At 37.4% G+C, this 21,776-nt stretch overlaps 1 protein-coding gene across 2 annotated transcripts in view; it reads right to left on the reverse strand.

The window, feature by feature from the left end:
- SMAP1 (small ArfGAP 1) overlaps positions 1 to 21,776 on the reverse strand; it is an 88,130-nt gene that overhangs the window by 2,024 nt on the left and 64,330 nt on the right. For both annotated transcript variants that reach the window (XM_035320735.1, XM_035320736.1), the window contains 4 exons: positions 18,766 to 18,850; positions 10,418 to 10,545; positions 2,288 to 2,456; positions 1,352 to 1,680 (listed from right to left, as the gene is read on the reverse strand). In XM_035320735.1, the coding sequence (XP_035176626.1) occupies positions 1,352 to 1,680; positions 2,288 to 2,456; positions 10,418 to 10,545; positions 18,766 to 18,850 (711 nt within the window). The remainder of the gene's footprint in view (positions 1 to 1,351; positions 1,681 to 2,287; positions 2,457 to 10,417; positions 10,546 to 18,765; positions 18,851 to 21,776) is intronic.

A 21,776-nucleotide genomic window follows, 5' to 3' on the forward strand; every position in this document is an offset into this window, starting at 1 on the left:
CAAGCTAGTATTTCAGGGTAAAATTCAGTACTGTGTGCTTTCATACTTTTATCCACAAAAATGATTGACCAATCACTGAACATGGAAATTAAAAAACGCTGATGAAAACATCTCACCTAATTGTTAATCTCTTCTTGAGCAGAATTCTTAAGAAGTAGACTATATAAAGCAGACTGTTCTGGTAAGTAAAGCAAGTCCTTTCAACTAAAGCACAATTTCCCTGCAAATTGCTGAATATGAGCATGATGATAGAATTATCTGGTGTGCAAGTAGTGCAGAAATGGGTAGGAGCTTGTCCTATGAGCCAACTTTTAATATATATATGATAAGAAGCATGATTTTTATGTCAAAGCTGACATGGCGCTTTTTTGAAGTCAAGATATCTTAACAAAGATTGTTAACAGTAAGACTACAAAGTTTTTTAATATTTCATTTGACATTCTGGAATTCTTATGTTTTAAAAAGTAATTTTCAAAGCAGAATGACAACCTGTATTTTCAAATAAGGCCTATTTTATTCCTTTAAGAAATACTGCTTAACTTCATAACTGTTCACACTGCAGGACTTAATATAATTAAGTCTAAGTAAGTCATTAAGGTTCACTTCATGAATCAGTAGAGTAAGCAGCATGTAAATATTGTATTGTTCTTCTCATTAAAAACATATTATGAAAAAAATAGTTGCTATCATCCATATTGATCTCTTAGGGAATTGTTCAGTTTTTTTAAAAAAATAAGCTGTCAACTACATGATTTTAAGATGTATAAATATAGTACTGAATATATACTGACAGACAACCCTTTAAACATGCTTAAGAAATAAATAGCATGGAAATGCTACAGATAAGTAACATGAATCTAAGCAAATTATGTACAGTAGAATATCGCAGTGTTAAGCACTACACATCCCACTGCAATTTATCTTGAAATCTGTAAATGAAAGCATTAATTGTTAATAGCTATCCTCAAGCAATTAAATTCTGCTTTTAGTTACACTGCTTGTGTATACTGCTTGTGAAATGTTTACACTTCAGTATGGCATGATTACAGTGAAGCTAATAGGTTATGATTATTTTTATTTAACCTAATTCAGACAATGGGCTGAGACTAGCTGCTGTAGCAGAAAACCGTGTTCGGTCTCCCTTGGAAAAGTTTATTCAGTGCTTATTTATTAGTTATCTTTAATTTATTTCCTTGTTGATTCTTTTTCCCTGTGTGTCTGAGCAACTCATAGTCCAGCAGTCTGTAACTTGGCTCCACTGCATGTATCTTCCTACAGCTCAACGATTTGTATCAGAAAAGCAGCATCTTTTTTTTTTAAATGTCCTTATCTGGGAACAGGGAGTATTTACCTGAGTGAGGTTCCATTGAGCTTGTTGATTTTGTTGCAATCCGTACTTGTTTTGTGGAGTAACCATTTGTCCCACCATTCCACCTTGAGGTCCAACGACGTTCTGAGGAAGTCCCATCACACCAGTTTGTGTAGTACCAGTAAATCCATTGGGCATTCCCATTCCTACCATCACACCCGTGCTCTGTCCCATGACTGGCACCGATTGTCCCATCATGCTTCCCATCATTCCAGTTGCTGCAGGCACAGGAACTCCCATGGCTGGAAAACCTTGAAAATGAGTTGACGGTTGTGTGGTAAATGGCATAGAGGACGAGCCCATGAACATACCTGCATCAGAGAAGGCAAGATTTCAGAGAAAGTGCTTTGTGATTTTCAACCCACATGCCCCAAAGTTTGAAACGCATCAAAATGATTTTCAAGGATAACTTTATCCAGCTGTATGTCAGTGCTGTTAATTTACTTGCTGTAAAAGTAGGAAGTTGCTTAGAATCTCTCAAAGGAAAGGGACTCACCACCACAGGTTAACCGCCCAAAAGAGTTTGTCAAATCCCTGTGATCAATGAGAATCTTTCAATTGCTGTACTACGAGTCTTTGGGGTTTCACACAAATATAGCTAAAATCAAAACATGACAGCTCTGTTCTCATCCTGGCAGAATTAGATGGCAGAAGCTGAATTTACAAATCTCTCAGTCAAATGCATACTTGGTAATTTCAACAGCTATAAATACATTAAAATCACACTATTTTGTTCTGAAGCTTCAATATTCATGTTTCAGTAATTTTCCCATTACTTATAAATGGTAAAAAAAAAATTCCTGAATTGAATAGAGGTAGCGGAGTACCCCACCTTAGTCATACACTTGTAGGAGATTACTGCATTCCAGGTAAAGCTTAAAATAGGATTGCATTAGAAACAGTCGCAGAATTATTTACCTGGAGCATTCTGCTGCTGCATGGTTCCTGTGCCATACAGCGATAAGATGGAGTCTTTGGAGAGCTGTTTCTTTGCCGACTCTTCTGATTTTGTTGTTTGCTCAGTGAACAGATCGAGATCCCCGGATGCTGCAGACAAGGTGGCAGCTGTTGGTTTACTGGAAGCGCTCTGGGAAATAAAGGTCAAGACAGACTACTGAAGGCAACTAGCAGAAGTTGTTACATTAAATATTTACTGCACACCCTCATCCCTTAACAACATGAAAACCAGTTCATTTGTAGAGATTAAATTAAATGAAGGTTGAAAAGCAAGACAGCAATACATGTGATGTGGCAAGAACACCAACCAGACAGGTTATGAAACGAGACTAAAACCCAGACCAACACCAGGGATTACACATACAGGTTATTCATTCTTGGTGCTCCTATGTTATTATTATTCTTTATCAGCGAACAGCATAAATCATGAGCTTTAGCTAGATTATGAAAAATAATTAGGAAATCAATAAGGAGATTACAATTCACATCTCATTAATCCTCTCCTAGTCAGAATAAATTAGAGAGGAGCTAACAAAAGATTCAGTGTTTTAGAATATACTTCAGCTAAGAGGATCGTATTTTTGGAGAAAAGGCAGAAATAAAATTTCAGTTGATAACGTAATACAACTTCTAAAATACAACGTAATTAGATCTTAGTTCTTTAAGCACATTTGTGTTATTGAGAAAGCATAATTATCTGAAGCTTACTGTAGCCCAGGACTGAAAACTTAAAACACACTCAGGCTGTCAGACTTTTTATTGCTCTTGCACCAAGTGTTTTATAAACAAATTACCTCCAAGTGTCTGTCAGTTATGTTATTTTGCTGTTAACATGCACACTTCCATCTCGAAGCTTGCTTAGGTAACTAGGCAATATGCTGCATTCCCGTTAAATTTCTTAAAACAACTCATTCTGTTACCAGTGGGAACTTTCAGGACAAACCAACTGTATGCACGCTGCAGGAAAGCCAGGCTTACAGCACATTTCAGTTATGGTCGAGCCAAACAACACCACCCCGTTAGCATACATCTGCCTAATACCAGAGCCTATGCGATTTTCAACCCTTCTCGACAAAATGCCAAAAAACCTACGTGCAGTACCACAATGAATGGACTGGATCTGCAGTTAGGTCCATCTCTTCCTTCACTGTCATCCCACAGCCATGCCTGTGGGACAAGAAGCCACCCCAAAACAAGCAGCTGCTGTAAGACACCTGTATTTCCCCTGGGAGCCACAACCTCAATGCTTGCCTGGTTCTTCTGGCAGGCCCTGAAAACTGCCCTACACATACTGACACTGGATTTGTACAAACACTGCAATACGAGCATCGAGTACACAGCTTCAAAAAACAGATCTGACTGCTGCAGTGCTAAAAAGCTATGGAGTATGGCAGTGTTATAAGTTAGGGTGAAAACAACTTAAAAAAAAGTGATACCAGCTGAATTGGTCAGAAACCATAAGGAGAAAGAGTGTGGATTCAGATGGCTGATGGGCAGAATCTCCAAGATTACTGAAGAGAGGGCAGGGAGTAAGGAATGGGAACTCATTGGCAACTGAAAACCCTGCTATTGACTATACCATAGTCAATATGGGCAAAAGTCAAACTGAGACCCTATGGAAGCCATCCTACAAAGAGTAGGATGATCTCTGGACAACATGTACTTACATTACCAACTTCCTTCAGCACATATTAATAAAGCTAGTGCCTCCTGCTTATTACTGACAACAAATTCCGATTGCAAAGCAAAATTCAGAGTTTTGTAATGGGCAGTAGGAAGTCCTCTGAATCTGAGAGGCTTATTTGTCAGGCTGGAGTGACTTTCTTTGAAAATACTAGAGATTAATTTAAAAAATGTATTCCTGTGAAGATCCACCCTAAATGGTGGTATCTGTTTTCCATGCGTCCACACAGGAAGTCCTGTTACCGAATTATTATACATTCTCCTATCATTGCATAAGACACCCTCTGTACAACACCCGTGCTCAGCATACTGGAGAAAGACATTTAAATAGCAGAGGTGAGTTAACAGAGGCCTCTTCTCTGCCACTCATACTGCAGTAAGGAAAAGGTTTGCTTTTTTCTAGGAGGGAGAACAGTAGTATCTGTGTTTTTTCTGGTTTTTCTTTGTTTTCATGTGCATTTTAGGTTGGTTTTAAATAAACGATAGCATCAGAGATAAACTGTTCTCATCTGGGATGACCTCAGGTTAAAATCGTCTCCAGATACGTGAAATATTGCTACCTGTAGATGCTTTAGTGAAATAAAGCAAATCATACATGTGTGCACAGAAGAGAAGAGACAGCTAAAGACCATAGGGACTGATCAGCTGCTATGTTTGAAATGAATGTTCATTGAACGTCTGCTCCTTCAGTTTGTTTCGGGAAGATTGTAAAAGGAGCCAAAGGCACTGAACAAGCACTGCCCTAAGTGTTCAACAGCTAAATAGATGGAAGATAATGCAAAATGCATGGCAAGAAAACAGCAGGTGGCATTCAAGTTAAAACAACATTGACGTGATTTTCACATACCTAACATTCTTGTGCTCTCCAAGACCTCTAGAAAAGCATGTCTTGAATCCATATAGTATCAGGCCTTCAAGATGGGCTACGTGCAGTCCTCTCAGTCTTCGTATCAAAACTAAACACTCGTCAGGTGGTTAAGAAATACACTGCTGGGCTGTTTGATATAACAGAATTTATCTGAACTACTAGCAGTTATCTCAAATATGCGTCATGTTCAAATGTAAGTTGGTTTAGTTAACGACAGCTTATTTATTATTACCTGTAAAGGTAATACCTAAGAAAGGGAAATTTTCACCATAAAGTGGTGTTCAAGGAAAGGTTGGACGTGGTGCTTAGGGACATGGTTTGGTGGGTGACATTGGTGGTAGGGGGATGGTTGGACCAGATGATCTTGGAGGTCTTTTCCAACCTTAATGGTTCTATGATTCCATGACCTCAAAATGATTCAAATCTTGTGCATCAATGCTTCCAGCAGTATTTGAATTGCCACAACATGAACACACATATAAAAAAAGGAACTTAGGACCAGTGCTAACCAATGTTAATTTATACTAAACTGTACAGAAATCCTCTTAAGCTTCTTCAAGAGATAAAGAAACAGCTATTGGCACCAAAACAAATAATTCAGTAATTTAAAGATCACTTGACCACTTCTATGTTCCGTAATCTGATCACTGACACCGCATCTAAACAATTTGCTGAAGAAGCGCCAGGAGCAGCACGGTGCTGAAGAATTCCCAACGACCGACTTCCCAAACACAGGCTCTACCCAAATAGCTTCCATTTGCAGATACAGACATAAATACAGAGGACTTCAGCTCTGCCTACCGGGTGCAAACATACAGTGACTGCCTGAGTAAGAAGCTTCAGTGTGAACCCCAAGTCCAGCCTGCCACTGAACACTGCCAGTCATCACCAGACTCATCAGACGCTCAGACTGTATCAACGATGATAAACTGGGCGAGTACAGGCAGCTTAGTGACTAGGAAATAAGACAAATTCCTACAATTAGAGACAGAATTTGATAAGCTTGGTAGCAATTAATCATAGTCACAATGAAGAGTCACTCCATGTCCCCCACATTCAGATGAAGGAATAAACTTACCTCTCAAATTACCTCAAAATCTAGAGGGCTAAAATAAACATGAGCAGAAGCTACAAACAATCCAGCTGAACACAGTATAATAGAACTAAATAGCTCTCCAGTAAGGCCCCATACAAAGAACATTCACCGTAAAGCAAGTTTCTAAGTAACTATTTTTTTTTTCCAGAAAAAAACGAGGACTATGACACATTATCGTAACTTCAACCTCTGTTAAAAAGTTAAAGCTTGTGGGCTAATCAATAGCAGCCACGTTAAGTGCATACAGCTGGCCTCAGGGAAAAATGAGTAATTGAGAACATGTAGTTATCTAAATCACATTACTACTTTAAATTAAAGTTTGCCTTGAAACACTCACGAAGAACATATAGCATCTCTACAAAAAGGTATTTCTGTAGCCCTTGAATCAGTTCTCAGCTCCCACTATAATGCAAAACAGATACACAAAAATCCAAAGTGTAATTTCAGTGGATTTTAGTATTCTGCTCAATTTAAGATGCATGTTAAGTGTTTCAGTAAATTAATACTTTTCAACTTACTACCTTGCAGTCCTCCCTGTCTCCCCCATGCTACAAGTTTCAGCAAAGACTGAAGATCACATTTGGGCTGGAGGATATACCCATACAAAGTCTGAAATTACTATCTGGCTAAAACAATTTAGGAAATTGCTTAATTACAACTAAGAATGATAGGCCATTGCTCAATTCCTACCCAATGTTCAGCAACAAAAAACTTTGTACTAATAATTATAATTCAGTTATGCTCACTTCACATTAGAAAGTGTCACTAACCATACAAAATGTCTTTTTTTTTCCTTTTTGTGTCCATGAACACTACATAATTGGTAATTTTACAGCACGTCTTTTATCTAGCTTTACAGTTGGAGCTGGTTAAACTAACTTAAGTCGCCTTGAATTTGCTAGTCAGCAAATTTCTAGGAAAAAAAAAGTTACCCATTCCCATATTGTGCATTACCAGCCCTATACAAATTCAACTTTTTATTAATATCCAGCTATACATAATAGTGGGAAGAAATATTCCAAGTGTTTTTGAAAACTATAATAAAGACACGTCTGAAAGGAGAGTAAAAGTCAATAAAACACCGAATACTGAAGTCATGGTTGAGAACAAAAAAATAATGCTTTTGTTTTCATTTAAAATCATGTCTTGGCCACGTCAACTGTCACAACAAATGCTAAGTTCTTCAAGACATCACATTGTTCCGTTCTCATAATAAAACATTCAAACAGTACACTTCTGGGCTCTGCAGTGCCATAAAAATACTCATCGAATACTAAGTCCTCTCTTAAAGGTTAAATTGGAAAAGAAAAGCAATCCTGTGAATAATGAACAAGTGTATATTGCTCCTGCAACTTGTTCTGAGGAACAGAGCTATATTCCCTTCTCTTTTGATGCCCACAAAACCTGCTGTGGTATCTCAGAAACACCTATGCAAAACACTATGGCAAATCTCGGTGAGAACGCAAGCCACATTATTTTGCTTTTCATCTCTTCTTCTACCTTCAGTTTTTGAATTTGGTTCATTCTATTATTAGATATTCAAATAGATATGCATCCCAACTTAAAAATTGGCCATGGATTTCTACTGTAAGTTTTCCAATTCCAAATGTAGGAACTGCACAGCAGGGTTACTCAGCTACTGGGCTGTACTCTAGGTCCACCTTCCCATTTGCAGTCTCATACAAAATAATTACAGAACATAATCACACCACCTCTTTGCTTCACTTCCTTAAACAGAGTGAATCCTTAAAATCTCATTACAAAGCACAGTTTCCAGCCTCCAGTATTTTTCTGACACTTCCCTGAATCCCATCCAACTTTTATCCATATTGCAAAATACTCATACCGCTGCCAAATGAGAGGCACCCTCAAGTCCTTTCCAGAAGCAGTGCCTAAACTAGATACCACCATCCTAACATGCAAGACCTGCAAGGCCTTTTTAGACCTAAAGTAAAATGGAATATTCACTTTACCAAGCAAGCCATTTAATTAGCACCAGAAACCTATCCTCTGCTACCTACCATCTCCATGTCTCTAATCTAGGGAAATTATCTGTTTATAGTCACATTTTCTTTGAGACTACTGATTAAAAATGGAAGACAACCAAGAATTAAATCTTGCAAGATGCCATAAGGGCCATTTATTTGATAAAAGTTCTATTTGCCGCTCCTGATTATGGCTCTCAGAAAAAAGAAAATTATCACTAAAAATCTGGACTGGTTTGTTAACTGCAAGTAAATATAGCCATGCTTCCTAGGATGCAAACAAGTTGATACTTACCAGATATTGAGAGGATTTTCCTTTTTACAGCTTTGTAATCTACTTAATAAGTGCTATCCTTGGTCTACAAACTAGCACAGTCAAAGATCAACTATAAATATCAAAACAATCTTTATCACAGAAATGCACTTTCTTTCCTGTAACTACTAATACGTATTATTCAATATGCTGTAGCAGCCACCCCATTATTTAACGCTTCAGGAATCATCACCATCCAGATAATCACCCTTCACTTAACTTTTTCTCACTCTTAAGTATTTAGCCTTCTTTTTGACTTCCTGAATTCCGCAGCTACATCACTTGTTTAACCAGCGGATCTCGTCACTTGCTCACGGAATGGAATCAAGAGACAGCTGCAATTCTGAAAGCTCTCTGAAAAGACTGATTGGGCAACATTAATTGTACGCCCAAAATCTTTTCTCCTGTGCAGACAATAACTACATATAGAAGAAATCATTTCCAGCATCAGAAAGGCAGGAAAAGGGGAAAAACAGAAGTCAGCCCTTCCTATTACGTGTGCTACTATTGCTGGTCTGTTTATTATGGTGTTGAGTGGAAACTGCATGATTCTAGATTTCAATTTACCCAATCTGCACCAAAATTGGATACATTAAACAGCTCAGTGAAGCTGGAAATGGGCTCCTGCTTTTCCCATCTAGCTCTACAGGTAGGTTTATCTAGATCAATTTTGACATAAGGCGGTAGAATAGCAGACGGCGTGCACTTAGATACCGTCCTTTCTGGTACTTTGAACACAGACATCCACAAGAGCCAAGAAAATCCATACCAACAATTTCCTTTGCAGTCTTAGCTAACACATCCAAACCACGCATCTCTCACCACTTACAGCTGGCTGAAGGCATGCTGGGAAGCTTGCCTTATCTGTAGTTTTTATGTTGAAAAAGAAGCGTGATTTCAGTCTCTAACACCCTACCCAGCGTTTTTCAGAATGGCAGTCCTCAGCAACAAGTAGATGAGGGGAGAGTAGAAGAAAAAGAATAACTATTACAATCAAATCTTGTGACAACAGCAATTGCTCCTCAATGCTTTGAGGTGACCACAGTGATAAACGGAACATTTGGGAACAAAATTACGATAGGCCAGTCTAATCACAATTACTTTCCATCACCATTCCTTCCATTTTATATATGATCAGAACAACTGGTGAAGGAAAAATAAGTACAGATCGTAGATCCCAAAGCATAAATCCAAGAATACGTACTTCTTGCTTCAGCTTCTTGCTTCAGCTGAGTGAGGCAGAAAGCCTTCTGCAAGCAGAAGCCTCCAAATAACCTTAGCAGGGCTCCACAAATGGTGCAAAGCCTCCCTGTCAGAAGCCACTTTGGGTAAGGAAGCCAGCACATGTGCATTCTCATCTGTACCTGCCACATTCAGCACCAACACTTTGTTCTCTGAGGCTGAAAGCTACTTTGCTGGAGCTGCAGCATTAAGTGCTTTCTTTGTGCATCCCAAAGCTGCCTTTCTCAGCTACGGCAGGCAAGGCAATGGGGTCTCTTCCGAGCTGTAATGGTGCTGTGACAGGGAGCAGGCCAGACGCAGGGGTTTCGTGCCACCCCTTCCTTGAAGACGGAAGGAAACACTGGTTCCAAGATGAGAAAAAGGACAGATCAGTCCAGGAAGCGATATTAGTTTTTCTTGGCATCCGTTCTTGATTTTCAGTATGATACTTGAGACCCCAATTTGTCAGCAGCTTTAAGATAGAAGCATCTGCTGTAGCATTTCCTAAATATCAGCATTATAAAGCAGTAACATGTCCTTAGTAAGTATGACTTAAATTTGCAAGAACCTGAAGATGTAAAAAAAAATATATTCAGCAATACTTATTGAAAAAAAAAAAGAACAAGATGACAGAATATGAACTAAAGGAAACCACGACTACCATCACACCGGGGGAAGGCAGAAACCAATTCAGTTGGACAACCAGGAGGAATCACAAGGGAAGACCAGACCATCTCTTAATTCTGTATTTAAGCAGCAGGGAAGCCCAAAGAGGTGAGAAAAATGTAGTCATTATGGCTAGAGTCTCTAACTGCAAACAGAGATGCATTCCTTCTCTCTGAATCCCCATGAGAACAACTCCTGGAAGGAAACTATGTGCATGAACACACAAATTTAGGCACACATATAGCCAAATAAATTTTACCTGAGCAGGAGGTAGAGCAGCTGCTGGTAAAGGATTAGAGATCATCGGACCGAAGATATCCAGGTCATCATTCAATGCTGCGGCAGTGGCAGTGCCTCCATTTGTAACAGATGCTTCAGCTGGACCATCTTAAAAAGACAATGGAATTGCATTTAAAGTCAAAATTGTTAATATTTTAATGGATAATAAATAATTAAAAGATCATTAAAGCTGCCCATTCTCCCCATTGCCATCAAATATGTATTCAATTTCTAAGATAAGACTGTTCTCATTATTCAGAGTAAGTTTCTGTAAAGCAAATTTTAATTTATGTAGCATTCTAATTAAAGGATTTTTTCTGAAGTCATACAATTACACATAGGTGGCTAACTTCAAATATATCTATTGGAAACTTCTGAAACATTTACAGACTCTCAGTAACATATTCCAAATTTAAAACACAGAATACAGATCACCATTTTTAAACTTAAAAAACATTAAGAACCTTCAAAAACAGTTGATGTTTATTTAAGAAAAAACAGTCACTTGCTCCTTTTACTACGCTGTAAGACGCTGTTTTCTAATATCCTACAACCATGAAAATTATCAACCATAGTGAAAAGATCTATTTCCAGAGCAGAGGGCTATCATTGGAATATCAGCATTAGCAATCTAGTGATAACACACAAAATATGCCTTGCTACCACAGAGAAATGCGTGAGGCAGAAGGTAGATGTGAGGTTTTGGTATATTAAAATTTCTAGAACTCTAATAAAGGCAAGAAGTGATTTGATTAGTGAAGATCATGGTTGAAATGCAGTGTTTAATTAATAGCAAATCATAAGAGGCTTCCAACACTTATTTAAAATAATACAAGTCCATCTCTTAAATAACTGCAGCATTCTTTCCCATCTGGAAAACAGTCATAGAGGAATTGGTATTTTATTTTATTAAAGACATAACAGAATAACAGTAAGTTTATTAGTTAGAAATAAGATCTCCTTTTGCTCCTCTATTTTTTTATTTTTTATTTTAGAAACATGAATAACTGGCTGAATATAGAAAAATCTGTCACCTTGCATGTAGAATATTCTAATTTTTCATTATTTTGTTCAGTCACATGCAGTGTTGCTGCAGTGCCAGCAGTTGGAGACTACTGCTCCCAGTAGCCCAGGATGCTGACAAGTTGGAAGAAGCCTGAAGGCATCACCAGACACTTCATCAGTTTCCTCACTCAAGTGATTTCTAGGCTATCACAGAAGAGCTGACAAGATTTTTAGCTGTTAACTCACATTAGAAGTCAATGCATCAGAAACAGTCCGCCCAAAATAACCCCAAAAGATGTCTTAACGTTTCAACGATGCCTGCCTTCAAACTCCGGTGAACCACCGTCCATCCATGACACCCCCACCCCTTTGGCCACACTGCTTGTAAATATTTATTTTAAAAACACAGACTGTTACTACTATGTATTTGAAAGCTGACAATGCAGTCACAGATGTCAAAATCTGTCAATGTGAATGTGTCTGAAGTTACCACCATCCATCCATCTGTCTTTTGTCTTACTTTAGAGATGCTAACCTTTGTGCCTTTGTAAGTACAGGAAATGTGCCATGGCGATAGCTGCTAGGCTTTGGTATATGTAAAACCCCCAGCACATTTTAAAGCACTTACTGTACATTTTTTCACACAGGGAATTAGGAAACAACCAAGTGGAAGGGTGCTGGGTTGCAATTCTTTGCTGTATGCTTGCTTTTGTGACTACTTTAGATACACAACATGATTTTATGCTTTGATTCAGTATCAAGCAGGAACATTAATGGCTTGCTATTTGCCATTTTTCAAATCCACTTCCTATCAGTAGGAAATTAAGACCAAATTGTGCACGCCAGCAATGGCACACAGACTCGTTAAGAAGACCAAAATACCTACAAGGCAGGGATACAGGAAGGATGCAAGTGAGCAGCGTTCTCAAGAAACTGAACCTCAGCATGTGTGTTTATTGCCCTAAGTTCCCCAAAGTCTGTGAGGACAATTATCCTGTCTGCAAGAAAGACCCAAGAACTTCACGCAGGCAAAGTGGCCATGGGAATGGCTTGGCCATCTTAGATCTTCTATACTACGTTAGTGACTTGAACAATGACGACAGGACTGTAGTAGCCACATCACATTTAATTCCTGTGTCATGATTTGACTTTGCTGGGAGGATTATCATTTCAACAACTCCGAAAAACAAAGTTACACAAAGTCATCTGTGATTACAGCAAACCTGCTTACGTGTTAGCTATGAAGGTCTCCTCCTTTCCTCATTTCTGTTCTGATGACTGAAAGCCAGCAGACACCATACACACAATCTGATCCACCATTCATCAGCAACTGCGCTTTAAGATACGTGCAAATAAATGTATTTGCACACAAGTACCAAGCTTCTGGCAGCGCAAAGTGTTCTATTCATTTGAGGTCATTCTGCAGACAGGCAGTTCCAAAAACATCTCCCAAAAAGTTGACTGTTTCAGATACGTTTAGGAATGAACAGTGCATAATTTTCACGCAAAAGGATTTGTCTAGAATTAATAATTTAATGTTCTCATTTTCTCAGTGAGGCACATGTATTAAAGAGAAAATCTTGTATTCCGAAGTTGTGCAGTTTCCTTGAATGTAAAAATGTTTAACATAAGACTTTAAATTTAAACATAATCATTTAGTAGAGCAAGCATTTCGTATGTTAGAGCATTCACTGGGAGAACACATTTGCAAGAGCACGTTTTCTTTCAAGTATTTAATAACCTGCTTAAAAATTAGTACTATGAAAACCCAGGTTTTCATCAGATCAGTCTAAAGCTGTTTTAACAACTATACGTATTCTCAAAGAGTGTTATTTGATAATGTACATACTTTCAATCTCTTACTGAATTTTTGACTAAAAACGCGTATTTCCGTGTCTGTATCAGTGCAGCAGCCAGCCATTTTGAATTACTGTTTACAACACAGTTCAACTCTGTATGAGTAATATTAATAGGAGATCCTGTAGTACTCATTTCTCAAAAACGTAATGGTTGGAATATTTATATCTATTAAAAAGTGATTCCTAAAACATTTTTTTCCACAATGAAACTAGAAGATTCCAGAATGTGATAAATTTCAGGATATATATATATATATTAAAAAAAAAAGTGTTTTCAATCCTGTTTATCATTTGTAGCAATGTTAGTGTCTTCATTTAAATATATGCATGCGGGCATACTCAAACTTGTGTTTCAGTGTAGTTCACATGTCGGATATTCTCAACCTCAGTGCAGCAGGTCATTGATTTGAAAGCACTTCCTCTTTTCTCTCCTCACTTTAAAATACTTCTATAGCATACAAAAGACGGTGCGATGGACTTATGAGTTATACATTATTCTAAGAATTTTACTTCTTATTCAACTTTTGCTGCCTACCATTAAAAACTAATGAGTAGAAGAGACGGAAGGAAACACGCCTGGAGTCTTTTCTGGGAAGCAGTAAAAAAAAAAATAAAAAAACAGATTAAGTTATATAGGCCTGCCTGAATATTTCGAGAAATGTATAGCTTTAACCAACAGAAGTCTTATGGAGACGATCACAGAGTTACTTGGAAAGCACTTTTAGTCAACAGTACTCCCATCCCTTCATCCTCACCAGTAGCTGTGGATGAAGCATGAGACGTGGCACAACCCCACTGCAGAAGATGCTGGTTTTCATTGCTGTTCCTATCTGTGGTCCCAAACTTGCTCTTTCTACATTTATGACAATATGAATGGTAATATCTGACTGCTGTCTGCCATGCTATACAACAGCAGATGCTGCTTCTGCTTTCGATTAGGAAGTCTTGTTTAAATTTGCTAGTAGAAACAAAAGCCATTTACCAGGATACATTCAACGAGTGAAGGATTTACCATGATAGTGCTTTTCTGTATGCATTTTGTTAGTTTCTGACACTACAATTTCCAAGTCATGCTGCCTTTTGTTATGAAAGCTTTAATACACAGCATTAATATGTGGTATAGTTTTATTTGCCAGCAGTGGAAGTGACCAACAGAAGAGATTCAAAGGCACAGTAAGAAGATTTATTCTTAAACTTTGCATTATGTTTCTGAAGCTGATTTTCTATGGGGCAAGCTATTTACAAGACCTTTGTTACTAAGCTGCCATGTGTTTTAATATATATATCTCTCTATAATATTTATGACAGCCATACTAAAACTTGCAAGGAAAGGAAAGAGGATTTTGAGTATGCATATGACTATTTATTGCACCAAATTATTAAAAAGGCAGAACCGAGAAAAATAGTTGAACACTTGAAACAACATCTGGGACAGGGATATAAACAAGTATCCCAAATTATTGTGGAGTTATATACTGCACTATTAAAATGTTGTTTACTGCTAAAACCTTTGCAGAAGTGAAAAAGCACTCATAGGAAGGTTATTTCTATGTAATACTACTCAAAATGAAATGTGGAAAGCCAGACAGCTAACAATACCACATGCCCCGAGTGGTTGTCAACATTTTCATTTTGCGTGAATACACTGCTTAACTAAACATGATCTTAACATAGCAGCAATACCACAAGTATTAACATGTATCTAAGTATGCATATGTATGTGCTTATAAATGTATTTTTTTTATTTCATAAATGCAGCTTTCCAATTTATGACCAACGATGCTGCTTTGGTACTAGCCAGACAGCACTGACAGAAGTGCATCTCCCTCATATGCAACATCTTGCTACATTTCACACTACGATTAGGCTCTCAAAACTTCACAGAACTCTTTCACAGAATGTTTCCCCTGTACAAGCAGACAAATATGCAACTTTTGGCATATCCTACTTTACCTCCCACCACGCCAGATGAATGCCCCACACGTCATATAATTAATGATACCTTCTTTCCATGATGATACCACTTCCTTCCATAATGATACCTTCCTTCCATTCAATTAATGATGCTGTATTCTGGTTTATTGTTTTAGAGCTTCTTTCCAGCACTACAATAATTATGGTATATCTAGGACTATCTTAAATAAGGATGAAGATTAAAAAAACTACAAACCATGCAACATAATAGAACTCATTTTCTTCTGATTATTTGCAACAGCTTACTACACTGATTAATCAAGGATGTGCAATTAACTGGTTTATAAAAGGCATGTCTAAACATTGTAAATGGTGCAGAACGCATAAAATGCACTTTTCTTTTTTCTCATTATTCTGTAAGGTAAAATAGTTTAAAAATATTAACTTTTCACTTTTTTCTGGATTCATGTGATGCTGCAATAATTTAAGTGGCATACGCTGACAAACTGAATGGCCCCCAATTACCTGCGTAATAATATTCAGGAAAAAAAAAAAGATTCTCAATGATTCTTACCATCCTACACAGCTATATTATTTTTTTACAAATATTTCTTTAAATTGTCTTTATTTCTATTGATCTGACATAAGTGGAGAGAATTCTTGTAAGAGAAAACCCCAAGGCACCAAGCAGCACAGAATGCAAGATTAACACCACTGAGATGGAGAGAGCAGTGACAGTGACTTAAATGCTGAGCAACTCTGGTTTACATGCTGTGACTTTCAAACTGAAAAAATGTTTCCTATAATTCCCCTATTAAAAATTAATGTTATCAAATCCCACGCTACCGATTTTGGCATTAACTTCCAAGTCCTAACATTCTCAATAGGGCACTCGTTCAGTGTGGGCAAGACCCAACTAATTGGAGAGATCAATAACAAAAAGCAGCAGCAGTTTTAGCCTGCAGAAATAGGCTGTGATTTCTCATAGCTTGGGAAGTAAGGGAAAGAATTTGAGGTAGCACAGCAAGAACATTAACTATTACTATTGCTTGTGAAGAACGTAAGAACATTTACCTTGTACATGTCTGTTTCCCACCTTGCTGTGTCTGCGGATTACTGAATTAAAATCGACATTGAAACAAAAGGCCAAAAGGCACAAATGTTTATGTAGTTGGATCATCAAAAATTGAATTTCCAAATGCTATCTCAGTTAATAGCTTCCTGAACAGGACAAATTCAAGGAAACCATATGAATCTATTTTAAAAGCTCAGAGGAAATCCTTGGTGACTGTACTATTTTTCTGCATCATGCTTCTGCTGCTATTACAAGTTTTAAAGGTGCAATTTGCCCAGGCACATTACCTTGAGAATTTTGCATTCTATGAAGACGAATAAAAATAAAAAAATATTTCCAGAAAATATATTGTCTAGCTATAATTGCCATTCGCTTTCTCACGGTAAGTCCTACTTCACAGGATGAGTTTTACCTTCTGATGAGGTCACTATTAAAAAAGGCTAAAAAAAAGCAGTCACCCAGAGGTTAACTTCATCCCCAAAGCTACTCTTTACTCAAGAAAATATTCCACAAGAGGACAGGCTGTTTTGAAAGCCAGAATTCTTCTAGCATGAATCGTGATCCATTAAAATTACTTAATCCGCTATTACAAGTGATTCTGATCTGTCTAGTGAAAACTACTATCATTCTCCATTTGCAGAAATAAAATCCCGAGAGAATGAATCACTCTTATTAGAAATGTGTCCATTCGGTAAGAAAAATGAACTATACAATCCTGTCCACTCTATTATTGTTTGATATGGCATATACATTGTTTTGAAGTGATCGCTCTTTTAATATACTATCTGAATCAACAAATTAATAACAAGTAGTCCACTGCAGGAATTAATTAGAAGACAACTCTCGAAATGAAATATGCAGGTCTGCTCTCATTAATCCACCTCATTTGTAGCTCAGTGGATTCTAAGTGATACTAGCTTATTACACTGCCTTTCAATTTGTTACTGAAGAAGTCTTTAACACCCCCTCCTCTAAAATCATTTTACGCTACAATACAAATTACAAACTTTGCCCTTTGTGTATCTCACTATGTTTCCTTACGATGAAGAACCACAGCTGCTGAACACAAATATAATTCTCTTTCTACTGCATATTACATCTCGATGTGATCCGAGTTCATTACCGTACCACTGAGCGGCATTAGCAAGATGCTTTTCAAACAATAACTAAAAGGATACAGAAGTCTGACAGCCTCAGAACCACATATTGATTAAATTTTAATTCTTAATTAGGTAGTCAGTCTGGTAAAAGAAAAGAAAGGAGGACCAGTTTTCCGTGACGTCTGAATTACTTTTGTTTTTATCAAGTTCATTCTGTGTCCATAATCTAACTTCTACTGCGTTAATTAAGATTTGCTTGCCTATAGCAGCCGATTACTTGGGATGAGATACGGACCACAACACACGTGCATAACCAGGGCAAAAACAGTATTTTACAGCTACTCTGCATACAGAGGCAAAATATGAATGCCAATGTAAATTCTAAAATAGGGAAGACACTTTTTGCTTTGTTGCAACATTATTACCTTAAACCCAAAAGTTGGTGTTTTTTTTTTGTTAGTTTGTTTTTGTTAAGAAAGGCAACAAAACATTTTCCAACAAATCCCAGGTTGTGCTACGGACTAGAAAAATAATCACATTTTAAAAGCTTATCTGCCTCATGCAATACCCTGTAAAAACTATGTAGAAATTTAGAATAGTTTAAATTGAATCTACTAATATCCACTCCCAATTCATAAACAATATTCAAATTCATAAACAAATAATTCAAACAATAACAGGGATTTAAAGAAATTATTGTAATATTTTGTTTTTCTAGGTTTTGTTTCTATCCAATGGGTAAACACATATATTATACAAATATGGCCTTCAACAAGCAGAGGAAACACGTAAAAATTACGGTAGCATATGAAGATGTTGCAAATTAAATTATTAGAGTCCGAAACAGTTTATTTACAAGACAAATTGGTGGTTACCTGCCAGTCAATAAAACAAAAGGTGTATCACATAATACTGAGTGATTGTCACAGTCAGTATACAACAAAGCGGTGCCCAGTGTGTTAAATTTTACAAGATACTGGTCAGTTGCAGTGAGACACTTTATTGTTCTTTTAACTAAGACAGAGATTTTATGATAGAAGGCATTTTAGAGAAATACAATTCAGATTAGCTCAGCATTTCAATTAAAAAGTATGCTTGTACCATAAACTCTGAAATATCACCATCCGCAAGCCCTTTGAAGATCCCTTTGATAACTTTCCCTTCCCACAGGAGCTCATTACTCTCCTTAGCAGAACACAAGTATTGATATACACACATCCCCATGGCATTTTCCTTTATAGTTTCAAATTCATAGACTCAATTTTACAGTTTTCAAATTCAGCTAACAATATCAGTAAGCAGAGAGAATATTTATTAAAATATAAAATGATGTATCTGTGTTTGATAGAAAAACAGGTAATTATTTATTGCTTACCAAGTCCTAGAAGGTCAATAGTGGGTTCTGATGACTTTTTTGGACTTGCTTTAGCTTCTAATTGCTGATCCTCCTTCTTCTGTGGCTTTAGAAAGGAAAAAAAATCACAAGTAAAATTTCTGAAAAGTATAAAGTGCTTAAAAATTCCTGTGAAAGATGCTGTTCCAGTATCAGAAATAAAAACTCTTTTCTGTATTTGTTTATTGTATTGAATTTGATTTATAAGGATATAAATTACAGTTTTAGTCATAAAGGTCAAGGCGTATTACTCTAAAACATTATCCTTATTCCTTCACTGATATGTAATCAATTTTTAAATAGAACTTCCAGGATAAATTAAAAATAAATTGAAATCTTAAACTGAGCCACCGCTTATCATACACCAGCCAGAAATCTGTCTATACTCTTATTTATTAACTTCAACATCCAAACTATGCCGTTCTGCAACATTAAAGAGAAGTTCAATTTTTCAAAAGCTTGTAGTAAAAATTCAGAAGCAGACTAATGACAGACACTATTTACCCTTCCTGAAAACAGTATCTGCAGAATGTGCAGACTTTACAGATGCTAAGCACAGATGTGCTTTCACAGAGATGTGTTTTCGCGGTCCTTCTTTGTCAACCTGAAGGCAAGTGACACTATTTGTCTCCTTTGGAGAAGGAAACTTCTCATCTTTTCTTGCCAAGAGACTTCAGGATGTAAGATGGTATTTACATGAACTTATGAAAATGACTTTGTAGATCTATTTATAGTTCTCATACTAGTATTAGATTGATCATCCTAATCCATCCAAACATCACTTTTTAAAATGAATACAAAGTGGTTTACAGTAGTGACATAGCAAATGTATCCTCTTCTACATATCTAATATGCCTTTACTCCATACTTAATCACAAAAAAGGCACAGCTGAAATGAACCGGTCAATCAGTGAGCACAGCGTTTTCACTACAACTGATTCTTGAGGGATAGCAGATGACCACTGTCAGGTTGGGCACTGGGTTGAGACCAAGAGAACCTGCTTTGCCCCCACCTATATCATCCCTAGAGCTACCAAGTCTGCTGAGGTTGCTGAAGACATTAAATCTTTGTACTTAGGAGAATTTTACAGTTCTGTAACATACTTCACTTCTTGGGCATGAAGTTCTCTTTATTTACATGATCCTTTAATTTCCTCTCCTGCAAAATAGGAATAAAGAGCAAATGAGGTTGGTGTCTGTAAAGAGCAGTGAGGGAACTCAAGACTACCCAAAACCCAACATACTACTGATGCTCCTCTGAAATGAGCAAGTATCCACTGAAAACATCTAGGAAATATCTGCAGTGACAGGAAACAGGAACCTGCACACCCAAACCCATCCCTGCTCACCTTTAAGAGAAATAGTGATCTGCTCTAACAAAAAAATACCTGCACGCAGTGTGCACAGAAGCATGCAGTGGGCTAAAGAACTGCCTAACAAGGCAGTGAAATTGCTTTAACTTAGTGTTTCATTTAGTGACCTGCTGTAATTTTGTAGTGGTGTCATACACCATGACGAAAGCCTAGCTGGGACTTGTGCTGCACTGAGATTCATCTCAGTCTATTACTATTACTGGTCTGCTAGAATATCACAGCAATTATTGATAATTATTGACACCACTAGTGGATTAATTATTCTTTGTAGTACCTTTTGGAAAAAGGCTGCATAAAAACGGGACAAAGCAGTATCAAATAAATAAAAATAGCATAAAAATCTGCTATGATGGAGTCATATAGAAAGGGACAGGCACACAGTACGTGTGTGTTTACTTTCAAGTGGAGTCTTCACAGTTACCGGGGCTACCATTTTAACCATATTTCAGGCTGGCATAGCAGCATGTGTGGTTTTATAAATCAAGTACACAGCTTAAGAGATTTCTAGCTATGTTTACTTCAGATCATATATAAACAACTTCTAATTGAAAAACTAAATTCTTATGGTACTAGTCTATTCTCCTGAAACACTGTCCTTGCAAACAGCAGAGCAAAGGTCTTCCGTACACCTGCCTTAAATTTCCATTCTTCACAGCTGTCACAAATGGGCACCACACTTTACTTCAAGGCTGTTCTCATTTTCAAACATCTATTGAAACCAAGCAATGTCGTAAGCTTAAATTATTCTGAGATAACTGAAAACAGATTGTTTCCAAGTGTCATTCAGAAAAACCTGAGGCCAGAACAAGCTTCTTGGAAGTCAATTATTTTGCTTCCCCCGTGCTATCAGCCTGGTATCCAACATGACTTGGAATTTTCTGCCCTAAGAACATCTGAGCCCGTTTTGAAGAGGGCAACAACAATCCATTGAAGTTATAAGTTATCGCTTGTTCAGCAGGTATCGCATACTTTAGCTCTTTATATAGCTCCTCAGATTGGCAAGTCTTGCAATTTTCATCCATAAAACAAATCTCTTCAGCAGAGAAGGAGGGAAACAATCATTATTGAGACCAAGTATGGGTATCATGATTTTCTGCAATTGCACAGATAATACCTAGCTAAGATACAGTAATTCCCCTCCCTCCCCTAATCCCAATTATATCCTTTAACATCTTAAGTACATTCTTCTGCTATCTTCAAGAAGGGCAAGGAGGATGACCAGGGAAATACAAGCCAGTCAGCCTCACCTCAACCCCTGGGAAGGTGACAGACCTGCTGGTCCTGGAAACCATTTCTAGGCACATGAAGGACAAAAGGTGGTTAGAAAGGAGCAGCATGGACTCACAAAGGGGAAGTCATGCTAGACCCACCTAATAAGCTGTGATAAAACAACTAGCATGGTAGAAAGGGGAGAGCATTGTATACTGTCTGCCCAAATTTCATTAAGGCCTTTGATGCCATCTCCTGTAAGGTCCTCGTAGAGAAGCTAATGAAGTGTGGGCTGGATAAACAGACAGAGAAATGGCCTGAAAACTGGCTGAGTGGCTGGGTCCAGAAGGTGGTGATCAGTGGCATCAAGTCTACTTAGAGCTCAGTAACTAGTGGTGTACTCCAGGGGCC

The sequence above is a fragment of the Oxyura jamaicensis genome, chromosome 3 (assembly GCF_011077185.1).
Source record: "Oxyura jamaicensis isolate SHBP4307 breed ruddy duck chromosome 3, BPBGC_Ojam_1.0, whole genome shotgun sequence".
NCBI classification, from domain to species: Eukaryota; Metazoa; Chordata; class Aves; order Anseriformes; family Anatidae; genus Oxyura; species Oxyura jamaicensis.